This window comes from Macaca mulatta, chromosome 8 (assembly GCF_049350105.2).
Source record: "Macaca mulatta isolate MMU2019108-1 chromosome 8, T2T-MMU8v2.0, whole genome shotgun sequence".
Taxonomy (NCBI): domain Eukaryota; kingdom Metazoa; phylum Chordata; class Mammalia; order Primates; family Cercopithecidae; genus Macaca; species Macaca mulatta.
In genome coordinates, this window is record NC_133413.1 from 32918841 (window position 1) to 32941211 (window position 22371).

General features: G+C 37.9%; 1 protein-coding gene across 30 annotated transcripts in view; it reads left to right on the top strand.

Moving 5' to 3' along the window:
* Positions 1–22371, top strand: part of WRN (WRN RecQ like helicase) — a 139268-nt gene that overhangs the window by 93835 nt on the left and 23062 nt on the right. For all 30 annotated transcript variants that reach the window (XR_013397237.1, XR_013397238.1, XR_013397236.1 and 27 more), the window contains 8 exons: positions 3084–3225; positions 12314–12484; positions 12565–12659; positions 13495–13570; positions 14439–14512; positions 18076–18151; positions 18380–18492; positions 21964–22078. Coding sequence is in view for 27 of the 30 variants with exons in the window: in XM_077943400.1 (XP_077799526.1) it covers positions 3084–3225; positions 12314–12484; positions 12565–12659; positions 13495–13570; positions 14439–14512; positions 18076–18151; positions 18380–18492; positions 21964–22078 (862 nt within the window). In the remaining 3 variants the exon portion in view is untranslated. The remainder of the gene's footprint in view (positions 1–3083; positions 3226–12313; positions 12485–12564; positions 12660–13494; positions 13571–14438; positions 14513–18075; positions 18152–18379; positions 18493–21963; positions 22079–22371) is intronic.

Consider the following 22371-nt stretch of genomic DNA (forward strand, 5'->3'; position numbering starts at 1 on the left):
AGTGATTAACCTTTCAGCACACTTACAACTCACTTGTTTGTAAGCACACTGATTGAGAAGCCTGAAAGACTTCCCTCCTTAAACATGCATGGAATTTTTCTGAAAACTTATGTATTGGGCTGGGCGCAGTGGCTCATGCCTGTAATCCCAGCACTTTGGGAGGCCGAGGCGGGTGGATCACGAGGTCAGGAGATCGAGACCATCCTGGCTAACACGGTGAAACCCCGTCTCTACTAAAAATGCAAAAAATTAGCCAGGCGTGGTGGCGGGCGCCTGTAGTCCCAGCTACTCTGGAGGCTGAGGCAGGAGAATCGCTTGAACCCGGGAGGCAGAGGTTGCAGTGAGTGATTGGGCCACTGCACTCCAGCCTGGAAACAGAGCGACACTCTGTCTCAAAAAAAAGGAAAACAAAAAACAAAACAAAAAAAACTGGTAAAAGGGCCCAATGGCTCACACCTGTCATTCCAGCTCTTTGGGAGATTGAGGAGAGAGGATCAGTTGAGGCCAGGAGTTCAAGACCAGTCTGGGCAATATAATGAGACCCCATCTCTACAAAATTTTAACAATAACAACAAAAAATCTGGTAAGAGGCAGCATGAACAGTACTTTGTGGGAGTTTGATAGCTTGAAATACCCATAATTGAAAAGAAAATTTATCAGCTAAGCATCTCACTAAAGAGATTAGAATAGGAGAATAAACCTAAGCGTAGTTTTTTCCCCAAACATTATTATATCTGGATATTGAATGCATTCTTATTGCTATTTCAAAGATACTCTAAGGAAAGCAATTGAATTAGGTAGTTGAACTCTATAGTAGATTTTCTTTAATGAGTGATTTTGTTCTCAACCTACTTAAATAATTCTCATTTGAATTTATGATAATTTCAGATCTACCCAAAGGGTGACTTAGGAATTTAACTTCTAAATCTACTAAATGAAAGGTTTATAATATTCATGTTATTTTACAGTCATTAGTGTTTAACAATTTATAGCATAGGATTTGGGTGTTTTTTTTTTCATTTTAAACAAGAAGTTTATTTAAACAAGACACTTGAATAAGGGAAAACTATCTTGGAGTTATTATTACTAGAGTAATTTATTTCTACTTAAAGACAGATTGCCCCACACATAACAGCTACATAAAAACGGTTGTAAAATTGTCCTTGGTTTTACAATGATTAATGAAAAACGTTAAAATTCTCCAATTGAACAAGGTATGCAAAGATTTTTGTATTGTTTTTTGCTAAAACTGTGACAGCAAAATAACATCCTGGAGTATAAAGATAAGAGCTGAATGAGCAGGCCACTAGGGGACAAAGGGAGTCTTTTCACAGAACCAATGCTTCTTTTCCCCACCCCATCTCCATTCGAAGTCAATCTAAACATACTATTATCTATTTAGTTTAAAAAGAAAAAAAGCAAAGCAATGTGTGCTTGTGTACATACACCAGATACTTTATGTGCAATAAAAGGAGGAGGAAGGGGGAAATGAAAGAATAGAGAAAACTCTATGTAGTCAGGATGTGGTGGAACCAAACTGCAACTTTCTTTTTTTTTCCTTTTTTTTTTTTTTTTTTTTTAAGAGGGAGTTTTGCTCTTGTCACCCAGGCTGGAGTGTAGTAGTGTGATTTGGCTCACTGCAACCTCCACCTGTCAGGTTTAAGCCATTCTCCTGCCTCAGCCTCCCGAGTAGCTGGGATTACAGGTGCATGCCACCATGCCTGGCTAATTTTTGTATTTTTAGTAGAGATGGGGTTTCACCACGTTGACCAGGCTGGTCTCAAACGCCTGACCCCAAGTGATCCACCCACCTCAACTTCCCAAAATGCTGGGATTACAGGCGTGAGCCACCACGCCTGGCCAAATTACAGCTTTCTAATTGAGACTGTATTCTTGGTCTGGAAGAGCACAGTTCTGCAGTAAAGTAGCCCGTCCCCCTTTTAGTAGACATCTCCATGTCTGCTGCTGGAACACATCAGTTTTATCTTAAGCCTCACTTCCAAATGTACAGATATGTCTGGTTCGTTGATTGGCTACCTGTCAAATTGAAACCTGATCTGCCTCATTGACAAACCCTGTCCCTCACAATAGGCTTTCATTGGTTTACTAAGTGGTGCATGGCTCTTCATCTCAAACTGCACCACAGTGCCATCCTGCTCCACCACCTTCAAATGAACGTTATCCTTGTTCTCAGTCTTGACTCTTTCCTTGGGCTTTTTGTGGACCCTGGTGAGTGTGGCAGTCTCCTCAGCTGCTGCTTCACAAAAGAGGTACCAGGTCTGCCCCAAATGAGTGAATCCCTGAATAGCACCAGGAGTGCCAGAAGAGGCAGCAACTGAGATGTGTTTTTTCTAAGCTGAAAGCCTTTTTGTTTGTTTGTTTGCAACAAATCTTTTTTTTTTTTTTTTTGAGACGGAGTCTCACTCTGTCGCCCAGCCCAGGCTGGAGTGCAGTGGCGCGATCTCGGCTCACTGCAAGCTCCGCCTCCCGGGTTCACGCCATTCTCCTGCCTCAGCCTCCCGAGTAGCTGGGACTACAGGCGCCCACAACCGCGCCCGGCTAATTTTTTGTATTTTTAGTAGAGACGGGGTTTCACCGTGGTCTCGATCTCCTGACCTTGTGATCCGCCCGCCTCGGCCTCCCAAAGTGCTGGGATTACAGGCGTGAGCCACCGCGCCCGGCCAACAAATCTTTTTTTGCGACACACCTTTAACACTAAAGTCCAATATTTATATAATTGGTCAAGTAAGTGCAGCTGTTCTAGCTATAAATATAGCAACTGTGCTTGCTTGTACTGTTATTAACATCATTCCTTTCTGTGGTCTGAGGTACCTCCCATGAAACTTGCTTCTAGGGCACTAGGATTGAGAACCATCAACATAACATAACTGTTATGCTACAATAGTTTATTGTTCATATTTTTGATATTTACATACTCGGGTATAATGAACTTTATTCGTAGCTTCTGAAGCAGTTGGCGCATTTGAGATTTTTTACTTGGCTAATTGTTATGCTAAATCTTTTGATTTCTAAAGATACATGCCTTGGCTAAGCTTTCTTCATATGTTATTGTTTTTATTTAGATTGGGTCATTGCTATTCCATGGATGACTCAGAGGATACATCCTGGGACTTTGGTCCACAAGCATTTCAGCTTTTGTCTGCTGTGGATATCTTAGGGGGAAAATTTGGAATTGGGCTTCCAATTTTATTTCTCCGAGGATCTGTAAGTATACCTGTGAATTCCCTTCATAGATCTTCTTTTACTTATATTACACTTTCTTCAGAGGTTTGCAGTATTATGAGTGTAGCTTTGACTTCAGATGGGTTACTAGGAACTCACAGAATCTTACTAAGTTCCTGTTAAACACTACATTTGTTACTTTGGATAAAACCCGTGTGTATGGCATCTTCTGCTGTTTTCATGTTCCAAGACTATGTTCAGCTCTGCAGCTCAGTCTAGAAGCATTGTGTTAGTTTATCACATTGCATTGGTGTGAATCCCTAGACTCGTCTTGCTTAGGATAATTAGGAAAAGTTAACTTTCATTGTGTCAAGGGACAGGTAAAACAAAATTGTCGTTTTGTCCAGAAAACTACTAAATTCTTCAAGGAAAAGTTTAGTTATAGGGATTATTTTGTAAATGTCTAATTTCAATAACAATATTTGGGACATATTTATTTTTCCTTCTGTTTCCTATTGGAAGTATTTAAAGTTATAAGAAAATAGTGGTTTTTGCCTTTACTAATGAATAAATAATCAGTTAAATTCATCTACTTTTTTTGGAGTAATTGATGTTCCAGTATTCTCCTAAACAACCACAGGTACAAATGTGAATAAGATCGGACCCTTGCAGTCCAAGAGCTTGTTCTGTAGTCCTTTTCTTTATATGATTTTTTCCCCCGATTTAGAAGTATATAAAGCAAAGCTAAGTATTACGCACTGATATTGGCTGAATAAATCAAGAGCGAGAGATAGGATACTTTGCAAATATGCATACTTATTAAAATATACTTTAGAGATTAAAATTCTCATTTCTAATGTAGAATAGGTAAGCATTTATTTGTGATATACTTGAATGCTTCATGTAAATACTTTCTGAGTTTGTATTTTTAAAAAGGAACATACTTATTAAATTAGTTGTGAAATACTTTTAATGAAATATATTGAAAACTTCTGTTGATTTTTCATGTACTGATGTTTTTAGATTCTAAATGGAGTTTAACATTTTGTTTGTAAATCACAAGTTGGATTAGAAATTTAATAGTAGAAGTGTTGCCTAAGGAACTATTTTAGGTGCTGTGAGTGAAACTGTATTTTTTATAACAAGAATTTTAGTTGTAAGGGACAGCTTAAATATAATTGAGATCTATGAAAATGCATTCTGTCTCTATCACCTTCAAAACCTTTGTATCCCAGTTGAATGTATAATTTATAAAAATTATTTTTGTTTTAATTTGCTATAATCCAGCCATATCCAATATCAACAAATAAGTCTAAGTAGGCTCCTTGACAAACTTGAACTGGCCACAAGAGAGATCAGATTTCACCTATTAAAAAACCAAATCAGACCACTTATACTGACAGTCTCTTCTGGGAGTCCTCAAATTAAGAAGTTTATCCTTTGTGAAATATTATAGTACCCTTGCTAGACAAAAGTAAAACTTTTCTAAAAGTACCACTTAATGAAAATCTGTAGACACTAAATGCAATGAAAATAAGGCAATTTTTTTTTCTCCCCATTTCAGTGATCTTGGTATCCTGGGATATTGTTTTTAAAATTATCATTATAATTCCTTTGAGAATTTAGTAAAATGTTCCCTTTAACCAACTTAGGAAAAATTAATATCTTTGTATGTGATTTTGATCTGTAAAATAAACATTTTAAATTGGGAATAATTGGAGTTTAAAGAGATTAAATATGTAACATATAGTAGCAGCATATAATTATCTCTCTTTTTTTTTTTAATTTTTTTTTTTTTTTTTTTTTTGAGATGGAGTCTTGCTTTGTCACCTAGGCTGGAGTGCAGTGGTGTGATCTTGGCTCACTGCACGCTCCACCTCCCGGGTTCATGCCATTCTCCTGCCTCAGCCTCCCAAGTAGCTGGGACTACAGGCACCCACCACCATGCCCGGCTAATTTTTTGTATTTTTAGTAGAGATGGGGTTTCACTGTGTTAGCCAGGATGGTCTCAATCTCCTGACTTTGTGATCTGCCCACCTCGGCCTCCCGAAGTGCTGGGATTACAGGCATGAGCCACTGAGCCCGGTTGTATAATTCTCTCTTACACAAGATTTTTTCTAAATAGTATAAACCGTTATGTAGCCTATCTAAGAGTTTGTGAATAGAGTTTAAAATTTTGTTTTTAAGCTGCAAGTTTGATTAGAAATTAAACAGTAAAGGTATTACTTAAGGAACTTTGTTTTAGCTGTCTAAACAACTTACTATATAAAAATCTTTAAGCATTCTGTATAAATATGTGATAAGATATACAATGACCTTAATTTTATAGATTAGAAAATAAAACCACACTCATTAATTTGCATAACTGAGAGATTAAATGAAACTTCTTTTCTGATCACATTAGCAGAATGCCAAATCTTGTCGTGGCACTAGAATTAGACGGTAGTTTTGATGATACGTGATTTGACTATAGACATTTGTTGAAACTATTGGTAGTTTTAATCACTCTTGTAATTTTCAAACTATCTAACGGGAGAGGATTATCCATCCTGTTTTCTAGACAAGCTATTTCACCTGAATGAAATATACTCCTAGAGATAATTATCACTATCTTTTGGTTTTATTTTGCACATGGAATTATAGTTCACAATGACTTTCTGAAGCCCTAAAGTTGTAACTGTGAGCTTCTTTGGCCTGTAGTGACTGGGAAAAAGCACCCCCACCCTGCCTTCCCTGTCCCCCAAAAAAGTTAAAGTGTTTTTAACAGTAGCTATGGACTTTTTGTAGTTTAAAAACTTAGGAGTTGCCCAGGGTGGAATGCAGTGGTGTGATCATAGCTTGCTGCAGCCTTGAACTCCTGGGTTCAAGCAGTCCTCCCACCTCAGCCTCCAGAGTAGTTGGGACCACAGGTGCCACCACACCCAGCTGTTTTTTTTATTTTTTAATTTTTTTGTAGGTATGGGGTCTCCGCTTGTTGCCCTGCCTGTTTCAAACTCCTGGGCTCAAGTGATCCTCCTACCCTTGGCCTCCCAAAGCACTGAGAGTCACTGTGCCAGGCTGAGTTTAAAATTTCTTGAGTTGGAGTTTATGGCTATTTTTTCCACTAGTTATTAAACATGTATTTTTGTAAAAGGCACTGTATTGCATTTTGTGGGGGAATTCAAAGCTAAATTAGATGAGACGCCTCGTCTAGTATGGAAGGTGTTACTTAAGAAGAAATAAGTGTAATGTAGCAGAGAACCAGATAAGGGACATGTTAATAGATATAAATGTTATTGAAGTTCTGAAGAGAGAGGGTGTTTAGAGAAATCAGAGGAGTACCTGTGAAGGTATAACTAGAACTTCCTGTTTTTGTGGAATATATGGTAGATTTTGGTGTGATACTGTCTATTTGGACAGTCATTCAGAGAAGAATGAGGGAGGAAGGGTGGAGAAGAATGTGGCATTCACAGTACAGAAAGCAGTTGTGACTTTTAAAGAGGTTAATATGGAGAAGTGGCAAGTCTTCTTTTCCTCTCCTCTCTCTTTCTCCCCTCCCCTCCCCTCCCCTCCCCTCCCCTCCCCTCCCCTCCCCTCCCCTCCCCTCCCCTCCCTTCCCTTCCCTTCCCTTCTCCTCTTTTTCTTCTTTTTTTCTGTCAGATACTGGTGTAAAGACTTCGCTTTTATCAGAAACTGATATGTTGGGTCAGGTACCCTGGCCAGTCAGTTCTCTTTATTCTAACATTCACCGATCAATTAGATTTCCACATTCCATGATATGTCAGTTTTAGTGATCCTTATTTTTCCACCTGGTTTATAAAGGGAAAGAATGAGATATGTCACCCAGGCTCTGGAGTACAGTGGCGTGATCATAGGTCACAGCAGCCTCAAAGTTTCCAGTTCAAGCGATCCTACTTCCTTGGCCTCCCGAGTACGTGGGACTACAGGTGCGTGCCACCATGCCCAGCTAACTTTTTTGTAGAGACAGGGTCTGCCTATGTTTCCCAGCCTGGTCTTGAAACCCTGGCCTCAAGTGATCGGCCCACCTTGGCTTCCCGAGGTATTAGGATTACAGGCGTTAGTCACTGTGCCTGGCCTGAAAATTTCTCTTTTTGAGATGGCATCCCACAGAAGTATACCTGCTTAGAGCTAACACTGGCAAAAAGACTATTTAACCCTATTGCCTGATTTTACTGTAGTTGAGATTGAGTTAAAGTAAAAGCTGAATGACCTGCCCTGGGTCATACTGTTACTTTGTGCCAGAGTCAGGATGAGCAAATGACTTTCCTGCCTGCTAGTCTAGTGTCTTTTCTATTTGTTGTGCTGTAACATGCAGTTTTAAATTTGTATTGTTATGCCCAGTGGACATGGTGGCTCACACCTGTAATTTCAGCACTTTGGGAAGCCGAGGTGGGAGGATTGCTCGAGACCAGGAGTTCAAGATGAGCCTGGGCAACATAGCGAGACTCCATCTCTACAAAAAAAATTTAAAAAGCCGAGTGGTGATGTGTGCATGTAGTCCTCCTTGTGGGAGGTTGAGGTGGGAGGATTGATTGAATCTAGGAATTCAGGACTGCAGTGAGCCATGATTACACCACTGCACTCCAGCCTGGGTGACAGAGCAATACCCTATCTTGAATGAATGAATGATGAATGAATGAATGCCCAAATCCCTAAGCTGTGTTCTGTATAGCAGCTTTCTCATCGTAGGCAGTTTTTACTCTATCGGTGGACAACCTACAAAATTAAGTTAACTACAACATTTAAGCAATTAACAGAGAAGGCCTTGTTCAGAGTGAGAAATCATTAAGCATTTGTTGTTGAAAATTCTTACTGTATTATGTTTTAATTATTATTATTTTTTAAAATGCTACTTGTTTTAGTTTGGATTCCTAGTTGAAAACGTAATATGATTCCTTTAAAACAAAGATACTTTGTTTTAAAGCAAAGGTATATCATCCTTTTCATGGTGATTGCCATGGAAACAAGACAATGTAAATTTATTCACATAGTACACAGTTTTCATAGTTATTGATCATGAGGGGAAGGGACAGTTAATCCCTACTGATCAGATAAAACCTCATTGTTTCATCCTAATATATGGGTTTTTAATGCTTAGGAAAGGAAAAGCCAGAAGAGTAATTTTTAGTATTTAGAGAGCTAGTGATTCTAGTTAGGGAACTTATACCTTTGGTGTTACTAGTTTGCAAGGAATAGAATCTCCTACTACAGAGGTAACCCCTAGCAGATGTAGAGTACCATTACCAAGTGTTCCAGGGAAGGAAACCCGACTAGATACCAAGTCATGCTTTTTACTCTTAGATTAAGAAATTCAGGTTGAGTTAAAGGATCAGCTGTTAACTAATAAAAAGCAGATTAATATTACTGAGCCAGGCTTTGTCCTGGTTATGGACTTAATCTTCATAGTATCCTCAAGAGATAAAAATGAATATATATGCATATTAGATGAGAAAATAGAAGATAAGTAACTTGCCAGAGCTATGGCTTGAATGCAGGTAATGTAGCTCAAGAGCCCCCACATGTATGTATATTGGGTGTGGGGAGCGGTACGTGTGGATGCTTGTGCACGCATGTGGTATAAGAAGAAAAAATTAGCTGTTATGCCTGTAATCCCAGCACTTTGGGAGACCAAGGCATGAGGATCTCTCAAGCCTAGGAGTTCAAGACCAGTCTAGGCCACATAGTGAGACCCTATCTGTACAAAAAAAATTTAAAAAATATTAGCGGGCATCGTGGAATACATCTGTAGTCTCAGCTACTTGGGATGCTGAGGTGGGAGGATCCTTGAGTCCAGGAGATTGAGGCTATGGTGAGCTATGATGACACATCTGCACTCCAGCTTGGGTGACAAAGAGAGACCCTGTCTCAAAAAAAAAAAAAAAATTAGAACTAGTCATCTGGAGGCCTATGTTCTAGTCCTAGCTTTAGTATAGGTACACCGTGAGACATTAGACTACCATTTAACATCTTTGAACCTCTGTTAATTTGTTAACAATATGGGTAAAAATGACTAAGATAGATCAAAGAGCTCCAGCATTCCCTCCAGCTCTGAAATTCTATGATGTTTTATCTTATTTTACTTATAAAAATAAATTATATTATGTATATTTAAAGTACACAGTATAATGTTACAGGTTACCTATATATAGTAAAATGATTACTATAATGAAACTAACATATCCATCATCTTACATTGTTAACCATTTTCTTGTTTTTGTGGCAAAAGCAGCTGAAATCTACTCATTTAGCAGGAATCCCAAATACAGTACATTTGTATTAACTGTAATTCTCATGTCATACATTTGATCTCTAGACTTGTTTATGCTACATATGGTTGACTTTTAAACGTTCTACTCAAATCAACCCTAAGTCAGGGTTAGCACAGACAGGTCTTGTTAACAAGGAAGAAGGTGCCAGATTGTACCTGGGTGTTTATATTTCTCTAAATCTTGTTCTGATCATATTTTAATAAATAGAATCATCAGGACACTAAAATTCATTCCTTAGCTATTAAAAAAGTCTATTCTATTTTTATTGTTAAGATTTAGGAGAGCATGGTACAGATTCTCTTAACTATGCCTATCAGAAGCCTATGTTTTAAATCCAATATATAGGCACTGCTCTATTTGTCTCTGTTGAGAACTTACCCTGCTTTACCTAATTTCATCCTACCTTCCTTTTTGTGAAAGATCACCCTTATTTAGCCTATTTTTTGGCAAACCTACACCTTAGAAATAGTAATAAATGACATAAGCATATTAACATTTATGATGTGATTTATTTTTGTTTTCATTCATATACTTGGGAAGATTCTCAGATATTAAAGCAATGTATGTTTACATTTAAGTATATCGTTCTTGTTCTGTTTTAGAAGGCTTGTATTCGCGTTTTTAACATTCAAAAAGATAAACCTGTAATCATAATGATTTCATCAATTCACTAAAACCAGTATGCTTGTAATAGCCCTATAGTTGCCTTAGTTAAGTTTGCTGCAACTCATTTTATGTATCCTTTTAATTTTGATCCCTGGATTTTTAATTGACTATTAAACCTTTGTTAGGGTATATATGAAATGTAAAAATGTTGAGTTATAGTCTGCCTTTTTCTAAAATTTTAGATTGCATTTTTATATAGAAATTTAAGTTGCTCATAATCATTCTAGTGAATTTAAGCAGAAAGGTATTTATTACTCGGTATTAAATGGCTTATAATATTGTTGATAAGGTTCCACTGTAAAATAGTTCACCAAGGGAACTGTGGCCTCTTCTGTGATCAAGAAGCCATTTGTCAACTTGGGAAGCTTCCACTACAGCACGTAACCCCAAACTGCATTGAGTAGGAAGCTGTAATAATCAGGAAGGTTCTACCTTTGCATGCTCTGTAAACCAGTGTGAACCTGCTATAATTTGTAACCACAAAATGGTGCCTGTTGATACTTACGAAGCATGTCATTGTGTGCTGGGTTCTTTGCTAATACTTTCTTATAAAAATTAAATACCTCCACAATCATGCATGCCAGCAGAAACAGCAGAGGAATAGCCTTGGCCTCACTTCCTGCTTATACCTGTCATGCAAATATACAGAACCCAGAACCCTAGCTGAAAGGGAGTTTGGGAACTAGTATTTGTACTGTCCCAGATTCTGCAGTGGAAGAATTCATAGTGGATGGAAGGTAGAAGGACCCTTGAATTACAGTCAGCCACATTCACCACAAATAACATTAAATAAAAGTAATTTTCCATAAAGCTCTATGTTTGTATACTTCCTTTTTTTTGTTTGTTTTTGTTTTTGCTCAGTCTGGAGTGCAGTGGTGTCATCATAGCTCACTGCAGTCTTGATCTCCTGAGCTCAAACGATTCTCCTGCCTCAGCTCCCGCTTCAGCCTCCTGAGTAGCTGGGACAACAGGTACACACCACCACACTTTGCTAATTTTTTATTTTTTATTTTTGTAGAGATAGGGGACTCACTGTGTTGCCCAGGATGGTCTTGAACTCCTGAGCTTAAGTGATCCTCCCAAAGTGTTGGGATTACAGGCATGAACCACTGTGCCTGGCCCATAAACTTGTATATATATTTAAAAGTAGTATTTAAATGTAGGATGAATGAAAGAGGCAGTAAGAGGACAAAGTGAATGAAAAAGTACTTTTATAGGGAGTGAAAGCTGGAGAGGTCTCTCTGTTAGAGGAAAACAGAATTGCATGTGACAGACTAGCTTTCTTAACATTTCTAGAACTTGATGGCTGTGAAGAGCCTCCCATAGGAATTCTCCCTTCACTTAGGAAAACATACGTCGAAACCATCAGCTATTTAGCATGCACCTTCTTTTCCTGGTCTTTCTCAGTGAAGCAGCTAAATTATAAATGATTAAGTAAACTTTACAGTGTATCATATGCGAAAGCACAGTAAAAACAAAAATGCATTGGAAGCTGTGAGTTGTTGCACTGCACTCATGGATGAGTAGCTATTGGTTTGCATTGCTTTTGTTTGTTTGTTTGTTTGGTTTTTGAGATGGAGTCTCGCTCTGTCGCCCAGGCTGGAGTGCAGTGGCGTGATCTCGGCTCACTGCAAGCTCCACCTCTCAGATTCACGCCGTCCTCCTGCCTCAGCCTCCTGAGCAGCTGGGACTACAGGCGCCCGCCACTACACTCAGCTAATTTTTTGTATTTTTAGTAGAGACGGGGTTTCACCATGTTAGCCAGGATGGTCTCGATCTCCTGACCTTGTGATCTGCCCACCTTGGCTTCCCAAAGTGCTGGAATTACAGGCATGACACATTGCGTTTTATATAATTCTCATGGTTCTAGTCTCAAACTGTAGGATTTTGATCACTGTTTCAAACAATAACGTGAGTTTGCTAAGAGGTCTAAATAACAAAAGCTAAGTGTTCCAAACATTGAATTATATGTGAAATTTCCTGCCATTATTTAAGACACAAAAGGAACATTATTTTGATAATGTATTTATTTGTGAGTTGAGTGTTCAGAATGAGCACGATGGGTATAACATTTTTGTATGTTTTTAAAGCTGAAATTTAGTGTAAATCCAAAGAATCAATAGACAAGTCTGTGTTTTACTTAACCTGTATGTTTAAATTAGCATTTTTAGATAATGATTTTATTTTAATTTCAGAATTCTCAGCGTCTTGCAGATCAATATCGCAAGCACAGTTTGTTTGGCACTGGCAAGGATCAAACAGAGAGTTGGTGGAAGGCTTTTTCCCGTCAGCTCATCATTGAGGGATTCTTGGTAGAAGTTTCTGGGTCTAACAAATTTATAAAGATTTGCACCCTTACGGAAAAGGTAAACAGTATAGGAGTCTGCCTGTTTGACTTAATTTTGTTTCCCACTCTGTATTAAAAGATCCTTTTTGTTTTTAATAGGGTAGAAATTGGCTTCATAAAGCTAATAGGGAATCCCAGAGCCTCATCCTTCAAGCTAATGAAGAATTGTGTCCAAAGAAGTTTCTTCTGCCTAGGTTCATTTTTCAGTTTTTTTCTTGTAACTTCTGGGTTTTTTGTTGCTATTTATGTGATTCAAATTACACCAGTTTATAGGCCTCTCACAAGTAAAATGAATTACCTGTTTGTTTTTGTATGCCTGTTTTAGTCAGTTTGGGGGAAGGGATCTGTGAGGAAAGGATAAGTCATAGAGCACTTTTCTTTTTTAAGAGACAGGGTCTCTCTGTGTCTCTCAAGCTGGAGTGCAGTGGTGCGATCATAGCTCACTGCAGCCTCGATCTCTTGGGCCCAAGTAATCCTCAGCCACCTTAGTACCTGGGACTATAGACATGCACTACTATGCCCAGCTAATATATTTTAATTTTTTGTATATAGACAGGGTCTTTCCTAGGCTGGTCTTGAGCTCAAGTGATCCTCCTACCTCAGCCTCCCAAACTACTGGGATTGCAGTCATGATCCACCGCTTCCAGCCAGAACACTTTCTTGGTTGATGGGAAGTAGCTGACCATGGTATTTAGAAAGCTTCTTTCTCATTGATTAAAGAAGCAGTGTTGAAATCAATGTTGAGGAATCCATATATCGTATTTACTTCTCACGTGTAGAAGTGGAAAGGGAGGGAATACATTTGTTGCTTACTTTTTTATACCTTTACAGGCATTGATCACTTGTGAGTTTTCTCTTTCAAACTTTTTAAAGCTTCTAGAGCTTTTTCTGGAAAAAAGTCAGTTTTAAAAATTGCCGGTTCTAAAAGGGTAATATCTTATTCATCTTTCTGAGAGTGGAGTATGATGATTCATGAATTAGATACTTGCATCTTAACATTTGAGATAATTTAATTTTATTATTTTTCAGCTCGAGAACTGTATCTTCAGGCACCAAAGAGCATTCTTATAATCAAGTACCAGTTGAATTAACTGCAGAGAAGAAGGTTTGTTTTAAAGAAGTTGTTCCTATATATTTCATTCTTTATTGATTCAACTTCTGTTTAAAATTTTATATTTTAATTCCCTTCCAATTAAAGAGAAAATTGCATATATAACAAAACATAAAATTTGGCAAGAGAAGTGATGTGAACAGACTAGAATATATGGTATATAATTTCTGGGGCTAATAAAGAATTGGAAGTATTTGAGAAAGGAATTTATTTGGGTTCTTTTAAACCTATCTTCTAACTCATTTGGCTTAGAGTGTTCACACGTTATAATACTTATAGTTGATCAAAAAATAAGCCTGATTCCTAAGTGTTCTTATTAGAGCTACACACACACACACACACACACACACATTCTCTCTCTCTTTCTGTCTCTCACACACACACACACACACACACACACACCCACACTCACATACTTTCTTGCTTTTTTTGATCTAAGATCTTAGATAACTATTACAGATTAAATACTAATCCACTGGCAGACTTCAGCTGATCAGAACACTGGAATAATAGGCAAGTATAGTGAATTACATTTTCTGGTGAACTTTTTCTGCTTTATTAAAGTATGCAGAATGTAATTGAATTGTTTTTATAACTTTGGCACTTGCTATATATTAGAGCATTCTTTTGATGATTTATTTTCTATAGTTTTGGGAGGGATAAGACATTGGATTGCGTTTCTAACTACCTTTAGAACTTTAGAAACGGATAATTTAGGAGGTTGTTCTCAGGTGATTTATTTGATGGCTTGATTATGCAAAGAAAAAATTGTGATTGTGAGATTTTTGTTTCTTATTTTCTTCGCATTTACAAGGTTTTTGAAACTTCTTTTTTTAATGGACCTTTATATGTTTAAATGCAGTCTAACTTGGAGAAGTTATATTCTTACAAACCATGTGATAAGGTTTCTTCTGGGAGTAACATTTCTAAAAAAAGGTACGGAGTTCCATATTTCTATGTTCTATACTTACTTTATGAGTACTTTTTTTCTAAAGAGAAAGGACTGTCAGATGTTGGGCTATTTCACTGGCAAAAGGAAGTTAAATTTAAAACATAAGCCTTTCAGTATTAGAATGATCAAAGTGAGCTACAAAATAATAATGTTAATTTAATAGCTAACACTTCTTGGATATTACTGTTTGTCAGGCATTATGTTAAATGCTGAGAGCTTTATATGTGATGTCTCATTTAATTCCTACAAGAGCTTAATAGCTGTTATTATTTATCACCATTTTATAGTTGAAGATACCAGGGGTTAAGAAGTTGACTAACTTGTTCAAGAGCTTATAGCTTATGGCCGAGCTGGCTTTCAAATCTATATTTGCCTACCTCTAGCATCAGGACACTATTTATTTTTATTTGCGTGAAATATATACAGGCCTGCTTTGTTTTATTGTGCCTTGCTTTATTGTGACTTGCAGATACTGCATTTCTTACAAATTGAAGGTTTGTGGCGACCCTGCGCCAAACAGATCGTGTTAGCCCCATTTTCCAACAGCATGTCCTGTTGTCATGTCTTTGTGTTATAGTTTGGTAGTTCTTGCAATATTTCAAACGTTTTCATTGTTATCATATCTATTATAGTGATCTATGATTGGTGATCTTTGATGTTTCTATTGTAATTGTTTTGGGGTACCATTAACCATGCCCACATAAGGCAGCAAACTTAAGTGTTATATGAGTTCTGAGTGCTGCTTGACCGGCCATTCACCATTTCTCTCCCTCTTTGGGCTTCCCTGTTCCCTGAGATACAACAAAATTGAAATTAGGCCAATTAATAACTCTATAATAGTCTCTGAGTGTTTGTTTGTTTGTTTTCTCAAGACTGAGTCTCACTCTGTCGTTCAGGCTGGAGTGCAGCGGCGCAATGTCGGCTCACTGCAACCTCCACCTCCCGGGTTCAAGCGATTCTCCCATCTCAGCTTCCTGAGTTGCTGGGGCTACAGATGCCTGCCACCATGCCTGGCTAATTTTTGCATTTTTAGTAGAGATGGGGTTTTGCCATGTTGGCCAGACTGGTCTTGAACTCCTGACCTCAAGTGATCCCCCGCCTTGGCCTCCCGAAGTGCTGGGATTACAGGTGTGAGCCGCTGCACCTGGCCCATCTCTAAGTGTTTAAGTGAAAGGAAGATTCACATGTCTCTCACTTTAAATCAAAAGCTAAAAATGATTAAGCTTAGTGAGGAAGCCATTTTAAAAGCTGAGATAGGCCAAAAGCTAGGCCTCTTGCACCAAACAGTTTCCAAAGGCAAAAGATCCTGAAGGAAATTAAAAATGCTACCCCAGTGAATACACCAATGATAAGAAAGCAAAGCACCCTTTTTGCTGATATGGAGACAGTTTTAGTGGTCTTTATAGGAGATCAAACCAGCCACAACATTCCCTTGAGCCAAAGACTAATCCAGAGCAAAGCCCTAACTCTCTTCAATTCTCTGAAAGCTGAGAGAGGTGAGGAAGCTGCAGAATAGAAGTTTGAGGCCAGCAGAGGTTGGTTCATGACGTTTAAGGAAAGAAGCCATCTCCATAACATAAAACTGCAAAGTGAAACAGCAAGTGCTGGTATAGAAGCTGTAGCAAGTTATCCAGAAGATCTAGCTAAGATCATCGATGAAGGTACCTGCACTTACAGACTTTGAATGTAGACCAAATACTTTCTACCAGAAGAAGAAGCTGTCTAGTACTTTCATAGCTTGAGAGAAGTCAATGCCTGGCTTCAAAGCTTCAAAGGACAAGCTGACTCTTGCTAGAGGCTGATACAGCTGGTGACTTTAAGTTGAAGCCAGTGCTCATTTAGCATTCTGAAAATCCTATGGCCCTTAACAATTAGGCTATATCTACTCTTCCTGTGCTACATACATGTAACAACAAAGTCTTGATACCTCTTTAAAGCATAGTTTACTGAATACTTTAAGCCCATTGTTGAAACCTGCTTAGACAAAAGATTCCTTTCAAAATATTACTGCTCATTGACAACACTTAGTCACCAAGAGCTGCAATGGAGACATACAAGGAGATTAATGTTGTCTTCATGCCTGCTAACTCAACATCCATTCTGTAGCTCATGGATCAAGAAGTACATTAACCTTTCAAGTATTGTTATTTAAGAAATACATTTTGTAATGCTTTAGCTTCTGTAGATAGTGATTATCAGAGAAAGGTTTTTAAGAGGTTTTCCAGAAAACCTTCTGGAAAATATTCTCTATTCTGGATGTCATGAAGAATATTTGTGATTCATGAAAGTAAGTAAAAATATCATTATTAATAGGAATTTGGAAGAAGTTGATTCTCATTAAAATCAAGAGTTTAGTGATAGACACACTGAGTTTGGGATACCTGTGGAATAGTCCAGAAATTAATTTAAATATATGGGCTTAGTGTACAGAAGTGAGCAGCAGGATGCTTATATATCAATAACTATTATTTTAAAATGTATTGAAATTTTCCTTAAAATAATACCTATACTTGATTGAAAAAGTTAATTGGAAATTAATGGCTTACGACAAGCATACCAGCCCACACTCTTCCCAAACTCACTTTGCTATTGTTCATAGAGGCTGTCATCTTTAAATCTTTCAGCTGATTTCTCTGGCCTGTGCCTTTTTATTTCTGAATGATATGCTTAGAATACTATTTTTTTGACTTACCAATTTTAGAAATTTTCTACTCACCTCCTATCACGGTAGATTTCCCCTCCTTCATTCCTCCGCCAATATAATTATATTTCATCATATTAATAATTCATTTATATATTTTTAAATATAATAACAATATGACAATATTGTATTTCTATTATTATAACTACGCAAATATTATATGCATGCTACTAACCCAGCCATGTTATTATGACCACCCGCTACCTTTATTTTTTTCCTCATGTTAGTGATTGTCTTTGTGTTCTTTTCTTGGTTTTTAGTGTTCCTTTTACTAATTTTCTTTTTTCCTATTTCAGTCTCTCATTGTTTGTTTGCTCATTTGGAGTGTTGCTTGACTTTTATCCCCTCCCACCTAGTGACATTTTAATTTTAGTTATCAAATTTTTAATTTCTAAGAATGCTTCTTGTTCTCTTCTTGTTTCTTCTTCCCCACCAGCTAAAAATCCATGATGTTATAACAAGGATCATAAATTGTATCCCAGTAGATTAAGAAATCTTGGTTAAAACCTGTTGTATCCCAGTAAGTTGAAAGATGTTAACGTGTCATATTTTCTTTCAAAAGCAGTTGGTTGAGGAAGAGAATGGAACAAATGCTCTTTTTAAAACACAGCAATTTTGTGATGAACTCAAATGGCAATTTTAACTTTACCATTATAATGAATGTATTTGATCCAAAATTTTTTAAATCTAGGCTGTTGTCTTTTAAATAACAAATTACCTTACTGGTATCATGAAGAGTAAATGTTGGTACTGATTTGGAAAGACATTCTCATTTAGGAGATGAAATAGAAAGTAAATGAGGAGAAAGAAAAGCTTTTATTATTTATTTTCTTTTAAATATTTTAGTATCATGGTGCAGGCACCAGAAAAATCTTACAGTTCCTCAGAACCTGTTATTTCGGCACAAGAGCAGGAGACTCAGGTAAGGCTTTTGTAAAAAGGTAATTAGTTTATGATAGGGTAGTTATGATTCTATGCATGTATTTTGCCAGTATTTTAAAAATTGTTCTTAAGCTAAGAATCTGAGTTTATATTTCAGTTTATATTCATTCTAAGGAAAAATGTGGGATCTGAAGCTCTAAAAATAAAGGACTGGATCTTTTAAGTACATTTTTAAAAGTATTGAGTTGTTTCTTTGTTTTTTGTTCAGACTGTGTTATATGGCAAATTGGTAGAAGCTAGGCAGAAACATGCCAATAAAATGGATGTTCCCCCAGCTATTCTGGCAACAAACAAGATACTGGTGGATATGGCCAAAATGAGGTAAACTATCTTTTGCATGTGTTCTCATTTATTTCCTTCTAACAAAATTTATCCAAGTTGATAATATGACCATAGCTTCCACTGTCACATCTGGGAGGTGACTCAAATTCCCCCTGCGATGCTTATCTCTTTGCCAAGCTTTAGTACCACATTTCTATATGAATAAAAACCAGTTACGTTTTCAGCAATCATATTCAATATATATAAAATCTAACTCATTATCTACCCACCCTGCATTTTATTCAAATGCCGAAATTCCTCTTTTTGAATTCTTTTTGATTATCATACCATCACATTCCTAGTCAGAGGTTCCTAATGCTTAAAACCTCTGATCTGAATTTTCTGTCCTCCAACATAAAACCTTTTCCTCCTCCTCCTCCTCCTCCTCTTCTTCTTCTTCTACTTTCTTCTTTCTTCTTCTTCCTTCCTCCTTCTTCCTTCTTCCTTTTCCCTTCTCCCTTCTCTCTTCTCCCTCCTTCTTCTCCCTCCTTCTCCCTCCTTCTTCTCCTCCTTCTTCTCCTCCTCCTCCTTCTTCTCCTCCTCCTCCTCCTCCTCCTTCTTCTCCTCCTCCTCCTTCTTCTCCTCCTTCTCCTTCTTCTTCTTCTCCTTGTCCTCCTCCTCCTTCTTCTCCTCCTCCTTCTTCTCCTCCTCCTTCTTCTCCTTCTCCTCCCTCTCCTCCTCCTCCTCCTCCTTCTCCTCCTCCTCCTTCTTCTCCTCCTCCTCCTTCTCCTCCTCCCTCTCCTCCTCCTCCTCCTTCTTCTCCTCCTTCTCCTTCTTCTTCTTCTCCTTGTCCTCCTCCTCCTTCTCCTCCTCCTTCTTCTCCTCCTCCTTCTTCTCCTTCTCCTCCCTCTCCTCCTCCTCCTCCTCCTCCTTCTCCTCCTTCTCCTCCTCCCTCTCCTCCTCCTCCTCCTTCTTCTCCTTCTTCTTCTTTTTTCTCCTCCTTCTCCTTCTCCTTCTTCCTTTTTTTCTGAAGACAGGTCTCACTCTGTTGCCCAGGCTGGAGTATAGTGGTGCGATCACTGCTCACTGCAGCCTTGACCTCCTGGGCTCAAGCTATCCTCCCACCTCAGCCTCCCGAGTAGCTGTGACTACAGAACATGCCACCCTGCTCAGCTAATATTTGTATATTTTGTACAGACAGGGTTTTGTCATATTGCCCAGGCTGGTCTCCAGCTCCTAAGCTTAGGCAGTCTTCTCGCCCCAGTCTCCAAAGTGCTGGCACTACAGGTGTAAGCCACTGTGCCTGACCTCTTTTTCTTATTTTTTTTTTTTTTTTTTTTTTGTTTTTTTGTTTTTTTTTTGAGACGGAGTCTCACTCTGTCGCCCAGGCTGGAGTGCAGTGGCTGGATCTCAGCTCACTGCAAGCTCCACTTCCCGGGTTTACGCCTTTCTCCTGCCTCAGCCTCCCGAGTAGCTGGGACTACAGGCGCCCGCCACCTCACCCGGCTAGTTTTTTGTATTTTTAGTAGAGACGGGGTTTCACCATGTTAGCCAGGATGGTCTCGATCTCCTGACCTTGTGATCCGCCCATCTCGGCCTCCCAAAGTGCTGGGATTACAGGCTTGAGCCACCGCACCCGGCCTCTTTTTCTTATTTAAATACTTTTCATACCTTTTGTAAAATGGGTTCCTTGTTGCCTGTCTATGCCTTCCTCCTCCTCCTTAATGACACCTCATTAGTTCTGACTGTTTTCCCTTGGCATGTTGCAGAAGCCTCTTAACTATTAACCCTTCATTCTCTCTCTCTGTTTCATCCAGTATATGAGTACCAAACTAAATCTTCCTTTATCATGTCTTACTTCTGCTTAAATGGTTTCTTTCTAGCTTGGAATTCAAGGCCCTCCATTTATGAACTTGCTTTTCCATCTAAGTTACAGAATTTGAAACAATCTTACCTGGGTTGTTTACCACTTGTTGAAGACCCATTTTCAACTTCCATATATTTATTTTCAGTGTTGCTTCTCCTTGTAGTTTCCTTGATTCCTCAAAACTCCTTTTAAGAAATTCTTTAAGATCTTGTTTTATTACTATAAAGACTATGAGAAGGTATTTCATGATCTTATTGGCGAAGTAATTCCTCTCTCTTGAATTCATAGAGGACTTTCAGATGAATTCTAAAGATGCTTCTCTGGCACTTACCACACAATGCTATATTTTAGTTTTTTGTAATTAGTGGTAAACGTGTATTATTATATCTTCTAGATTTTAAACTCCGAATAAAGGTATTAGCTCCTCATCTTTTTGTGTGTCTCCCATAAGCACCTAGCACAATGCCTCGTAAACACGGGGTGATCATTAAACATTTAGAAGAAGTTATTTCCCAAGAATAGTTGCTTGGTAATTGTATTCATCTTTTGCTTCCTTTTAAAAAATTGTTTCTGTCATGTATACATATGTAACAAACCTGTACATTGTGCATGTGTACCCTAGAACTTAAAGTATAATTTAAAAAAAAATTGTTTCTGTCACTAAATTGCATCCAATAGATATTACTTGAGTGCGGAATTTTCTAATGACATTACACAGTGCTATATCTGACACTAATTCTGTTGTTAATAAGTATTCTAAGACCATACTTTACTATTCAGGAGATATATATATATATATATTTGGGACTGAGTCTTACTCTATCACCTAGGCTGGAGGGCAGTGGCACAATCTCGGCTCACTGCAACCTCTGCCTCCTGGGTTCAAGCAATTCTGCCTCAGCCTCCAGAATAGCTGGGACCACAGGCGTGCACCGCCACCCCCGGCTAATTTTTTGTATTTTAGTAGAGATGAGGTTTCACTGTGTTGTCCAGGCAGGTCTTGAACTCCTGAGCTCAGGCAATCCACCTGTCCCGGCCTCCCAAAGTGTTGGGATTACAGGCATGAGCCATCGCACCTGGCCCAGAGGAGATATTTAATGAAAAGGAGTAATCATTAGATCGGCAGATTTTTAGAAGGAAGGAGGGCATCGAATGTGTTCTTGGATATTGGACACAATAAGAAATATTGAGTTAAAAGTCTGAAGGAATTGGCAGATACACTGTTACTGGTAAACACTTTGTAGAAGAAAATAATGAATGAGACTTTCTTTTGAGATTTTCTTAACCTCTTAGTTGTTCCCAGTTAGAGCCTCATAATTTTCCTTTTCATGACTATAAAGATAATAATAAAATCAGTAATAAAATGAATATTTGATATGTTAACCTGTTCCTTTATGATAATGTCCTGTTTAACAGTTAACAGTGTGTTTTTGTGGTGATGGGGACAATAGTGTTTTTATTCATAAGTTGGTAAAAGCACAAGTCTTTAAATGGTGGTAAGCAAAGAAAGAAATTATAAAACATGATTAGTTGTATTATACATTGTTTTGGTTGTTGGAAAAACTATACATTTAGAGAATCATTATGAAGCTGAACATCAGCTATATTGCTGGAGTGATACTGTTTCAGTGGTTTCTTGACCTTTTTGTTGTTGTTAAACACAGACCAACTACAGTTGAAAACATAAAAAGGATTGATGGTGTTTCTGAAGGCAAAGCTGCCATGTTGGCCCCTCTGTTGGAAGTCATCAAACATTTCTGCCAAACAAATAGTGTTCAGGTAAAATACTGTGGTTTGCAGGAGCTCTTAGAGAATAAGCATTTTTTGTAACCATTTCAAAAGTACCCTTCAGAAGCAACATTTTCTCACTTTCTTTGCATTTCCATACTGGACACTTAGAAAATGAATTTAGATTGTTTTTACAGTCAATCTGTCGTAAAAACATGTCAGTTATCTACTTTTAAAGATGATACTAAAAAGTAGTTGTCCAGGCTGCTGATGTCTTTCTATTTCATTGGGAGGTTTTGCTTTTAAATTGGAAACATTATTTTAGGTTGATAAATTATAATTTT